Here is a 5,349-nt window from a genome sequence, read left to right as displayed (position 1 = left end):
CTGGTTAAGATGTTTTATTGAAAATGTTCACTTAAGTTCAACATGGTTAAAACAAACTATCCGTGACAGCATAAAAGCAACAAAAGCATTAAACAGCAGCGGTGGACGGTTTTGCTGATTTAGGAGTTTTCTTTAATGAATTATTCCATAAGAAGTGCCATTAAACATTAGTAACGCTACTCAAAATAGAGTAAGAGTGTGAACATTTAATTAGAAATGTATAGGAATAAAGTAAACCTATAACTACACAAATACAACTGAAATATGAATATAAATAAAAAAGAAACAGATCTGGTTTTGAATTTTAAAAAAGGATTGTGTCTTTGGCTGAATACTAAAGTTAAGTTCCTCTTTCTTTCTGTTAACAGGGTTTGCTGAACTCTGAATATTACTGGTATTATAAGCCTTGCATAAAAAGTCAATTTTATGGTCTCAAAAGTTATTTGAGTTTCTTTGCCATTAAATGTCAGATTTCAGCAATAGAAGACAGCAAGGCCATTAGGAGACCAGAGTTCCCTAGAGCCAAGGCAGCCAAGATGAGATGCTTTATGAAGGACCCCTGAAACAAAAAATAAGATTCAAGTTAGATAGTTGACACAAGATCTGAAAGCTTTCCTAACAGACTTTTCTTACAGCAGTCAGTCAGCAATAGGTGAGGAAGATGTTCTCATTAGACCCGATTTTATCAATGATGCTCTGAGAGCTGAGTTGTGTGGGTATCCCAGCATGTTATTTGGCATCAATTAGCAGCTCAGGATATTAGACTCACAACTCTCCCACTGTTATCGTGTTTTTCAGAAGAGAAATCAACTGTTTAGATTTTTGAATTATTGACTGTTTAAATGATTCCTGCTTGAAAATTTGCTCTGATGTTTTTTGGAGATCCGAGACAAGGAACTAGCATAGCAGCTGACAGGCCAATAAACCTGGGAAGAACAGTCTCATCTCAGTTAGCCCTTTGATAATGTATCAGCAGTCTTTGTAAGATTTTAAACTTAGATAGCCTTTTAGCTGTATTTTGTTCTCCACTGTCTGCTAAGAAAGTAAATGCTCCACAATGTTCACCAGCTACTCTCTAACTGTCTGTTTGGTGCTGCAGATAGTAGGCTGACCAAATGTCCTCTTTTGCCCGGACATGTCCACTTTTCACCTCCCGTCCGGGGCGTGCGGGGTTTTTTTTATAAACTGATGATAATGTCCGGTTTTCCGTGTGTTTGTGTGTGTGTGTGTTAGAGTGCGGCATGGGCAGCATATTTCTGTCTGAACCCGAACCGAGCCCGACATTATTTAATGACCAAAGCACTGAGTTTGTGTCACACAGTTGTTACGGTTACAAGCTATTTAACAGACCAGGCGTGCTCAGCGGAGAGGGAGACCTCCGTGTTTGAGACAGGATCGGGAGCGGGAGGCGGGAGGTCCGACGCTTCTAGCGAGAGGAGAGGGAGAAATAAAACAAAATAAGATAAAATAGGAAAAACCTGTCTCCCTCTTTTATTTTATTTTCAGCGTTTAATCAAGGTGGAGGCGGGTGGCTGGAGGTCCGAGACTTCCAGCGAGGGGAGAGGTAGAAACAAACAGCCAATGTGTGTCTGTGTGTGTAATGTTCAGGTGTTGTCACATAAATAACAGCGCCCAAGCAATAAACAGGACACTATTTGTGAATTTCATTCCTGTCTATCCTTCTCCATTATGAAGAATTATCATTCTTTGCTAGCATCATGCTAATGGCATGAAGTGCCTCTGCTATTTCATGCAAGCATTTTTCCCTTTTACTCTGTCATGGTAGTCCCAAGATAAAATATCATAAAGGCTGGTGTGTTGTTGCCATACAGTTATCCAAAGCACAGATTACTCTATGTTCTCACTGGTCAAAGTAACAGCTGTGACCAAAAGTGTCTTAGAAGAACAAAAACAAAAAGTTCAAACAGCTAGACTTTCCATCGTGTCCTGAGGCGTCCCAGACGCTTCTATGACACACTACACAGGATAATATGATGGATTATTGCGCACTGCACTCGCTGTTTACGATCCGAACCGACACCGTAGGACAGCTGTGTCGGGCTGTAATCGGGCTAATATCTGTCTAAACCTGGCATCACTCTTTAAAAAGGAGGTCGATTGATGTAGGGATGTTGTCAGACTCTTCAAATAACAATCTGAGCCTGTCAGTGGCAAATACAAGCACCTTCTGACAGTGCTCAGTTGCTGCCAGGGATTACATTGCTGCCCGTTTCACTGCTGGCTGCAGCGGTCTTGATCAATACTAGATCAATTTCTTAAACTGCTGCTCGCATTATTCACTTGGACTCAAAAAACATAGGGAAGTAGAGTCCAGGATAGAAAACATTTACTGAGGTTACCCTTTAATAGAACAAATTGATTGTTGTCACTTAAAACAATAGTTAGATTATAAGATTGGTAGCTCTCTCATGAACATGAAGCTACAGCCAGCAGGCAGTTAGCTTAGCTTAAAGCAGCTGTGCGGAACTTTTTACCATTAATAAAACTATCCCTAGTTCGTATCACCCCCCCTTGAAGATCTGCATATTTATTTGAACCCAACAGCGACAAAAAAGCCTTTCTCTATATGGCTATTTAGGGTCGGATACACAGCGGAAGTCAGCAAACCAGAATACGGCACCCGAGGTGGAAGTGATTCTGCTCGCCCGCAGCGGCCCACAGTGATTAAACCACAGAAGAAGGAGCCGTGTTTACAGTGTTCTTCGAGTAAGCAGTACGCAACGGGCATTGCTGAACACATAACACCTAGCAGTTTTACCAGAGATGTATCTATGAGGACTTGGTTGTACTTTTGATGTCATGGCGGATAACGAAGGAACATCATCTAAAATTATCTGTGACTGTGACCATGAACACAAATATACAGCAGGCAGTTGTCCTCAGTTTATAAGAAATTCAGAGCTACACCAGAACATTTATGAACAGGTCGTACTTTACTACTAATTTGTGTGTAACGTTAGCATGTTAGCATGTTTCCACTAATTACTTGGACTGACCTAACGTTAGTAGTGTTAGCTTTGCAAGCAAAGGCTGCAGGTAACAGTTTTGGATTAGGATTATGTTAGGATTATGTTATGTCTTCACTGTGTATCTTCACATAAAAGAATACTCCGACGATTTGGGAGTTATGCCCTTTCTCTATCATTTTCATATTCAGACAACGTGATCTATATCTTTTTTGTGTCTGTACGTCCAGTGGCTGGGTCTCAGCGGTTAGCATGGCACTTATAGGGGGACAGTACATCCTGCGCTGTGATCCGCGGAGGGATACACCGGTGACAGGCACAGATGTAGCTTGTGAACAAAACGCAACTGTTTATTTAGCCTAGCGATATCTCCGGATTTTAGTAGCTGCAATGGACGACTTTGAACGCGATTTTGAAGAGTTTCTTGTAGCGGACACAGATCCAGAGCCATACCTGTTTGAGCCGGAGTACACAGATGAGCAGGCGAGAAGAGAGGCTGAATCCTCCGCTCCCATTTTGCTGCACAGAATGGGACTCGGTGCTACCATTGTTGGGGAGATGTATCAGCAGGAGGAAAACCGCAGCAGAGAGTGCATCACAAGGATTGAAAACTTTGCAGCAATCGCTAATCCTGGCGTGATTGAAACTTTTTTTCATGTTCCTAAGATGAACTGGAAAAAACACCCCTGGCCAGCAGGAGCTGATGGACAGCTTTCAGTCGGGTGAGTATCATCCGTGTTTGTTTGTTTGCTTTTACCGAGTGACCTAGCGCACCTGTCCCAGAGCGAGCTGCAGCTGTTGCTCACTGGTGTATCCCTCCGCGCAAGATGTACTGACCCCCTACAAGTGCCATGCTAGCCGCTGTCTCAATATGAAAATGATAGAGAAAGGGCATAACTCCCAAATCGTCGGAGTAAAGAACAGTCCCTAAAGTGCGGTGAGGTCTGTGGAACGTTACCTGCCACAAGAGAGAAATGTGAACGGGTTGTTTCTCCTCTGACACGCCACATACCTGTGTGCCGCCACAGCTCGGCTGTCCAGGCGTGGACCGCGGAACGCATCTGAACAAGGGGGGGCCATAATTTCAAGTCACGCGGAGGGGGTGGGGGGGGATATGCATTGAAACAGACAATATTACTGATGTATTAAATAACGTTGCAAAGCACTTTTTTTATTCCGACGCCACACAGTCACATCTACAGTACACGCATGAACACGAACACATGCTTGCTCAGATTAACCATTCTGATCCCACTCTAACATTCACACACACCAGGCCAAGCCTATTTACACATAAACGCACAGATGAAACTATAGCAAACAACAAAGTACATCCAGTCCACAACCAATGAATCTAATGAATCTAAATCAACATCATATTCATTATCATCACAAGTCAGCACTCATATCAGACTGATGTGCAGAGCCGCACGCACACACACACACACACACACAACAACAACACAAGCGCAGCTGCGCAGTTACTGAAAAGTAACCAGAACGCTGAATTTCTGACCATTACCACCCGCAACCGCAATGTGTATGTCCACTCCCGCCTGCTCCCGCAAAACTCTGAGAATTTATGCCCGCACAGTAATAGAGATGCATTGATTTTGTGTCTTCTCCCGTCCCGCAGGAGAAAACACGTCATTTTATAGGCTATTAATAAAGAGATTCATGGGGTTGTTTGTTTCGTTTCCCTGGTCTGCATGTCTTAACGCACTGGTCAGGAATAACGCTCCTATTTCGTTGTTTTCATTTAGTTCTTAATGAAATAAAGGCTGTTTCTCATTCTATACTCCTCCTCTGTATTTATTTATCTTTCTACCTTTATATAATCACGCAGTGATTGAGGTTAAGGCAAGCCCGGCGCCAGGATGAAGTTACTGAGGGGGCGGTTAAAAATTACGAGGGGGCAAATCTTTATTATGCAACATAGGTTCACACAGTTAGTTGTAAAGAGCGTGCAGACTTGCGTAATAGTCGCACGTAATGACAGCTCGTCGCCGGTGAAACACAATAAACTGCACGTCTTCTTTCATGTTTGTCTCATGACAGATGGAGCTGACAGACAGACAGACAGACAGACAGGTGGAGCAAGCAGCAATTTGGTATGAAAGCTTGTTCAGGGGGCATATTCGTCCATTTATGAATAAATATGGAGTGGAAACGCTCATGCATGTGCACCAAGTTCCTGTGTTGACATCCTGTCGCTAGGCTACATCTTCTTCTTCTTCTTTTTCTTCTTCTTCTACTGTTTAATGGGGACCCGCGGGACCCGGCGGGACCCAATCCCAATGCAGCCCTCTATGTCAGAGTACAAAAGTTACCCGGGCCATGGCCCCCCTGGTTCCGCGGTCTA

At 43.3% G+C, this 5,349-nt stretch overlaps 1 protein-coding gene across 2 annotated transcripts in view; it reads right to left on the bottom strand.

The window, feature by feature from the left end:
* The window catches only part of frrs1a (ferric-chelate reductase 1a), a 31,641-nt gene continuing 26,292 nt past the window's right edge, over window positions 1–5,349 (bottom strand). For both annotated transcript variants that reach the window (XM_078172873.1, XM_078172874.1), the window contains one exon: window positions 1–559. In XM_078172873.1, coding sequence (XP_078028999.1) covers window positions 467–559 — 93 coding nt within the window. In that variant the 3' untranslated portion in view covers window positions 1–466. The remainder of the gene's footprint in view (window positions 560–5,349) is intronic.

Source organism: Epinephelus lanceolatus, chromosome 12 (assembly GCF_041903045.1).
Source record: "Epinephelus lanceolatus isolate andai-2023 chromosome 12, ASM4190304v1, whole genome shotgun sequence".
In the NCBI taxonomy this organism is placed as follows: Eukaryota; Metazoa; Chordata; class Actinopteri; order Perciformes; family Serranidae; genus Epinephelus; species Epinephelus lanceolatus.
This window is presented reverse-complemented; position numbering and strand designations above follow the sequence as displayed.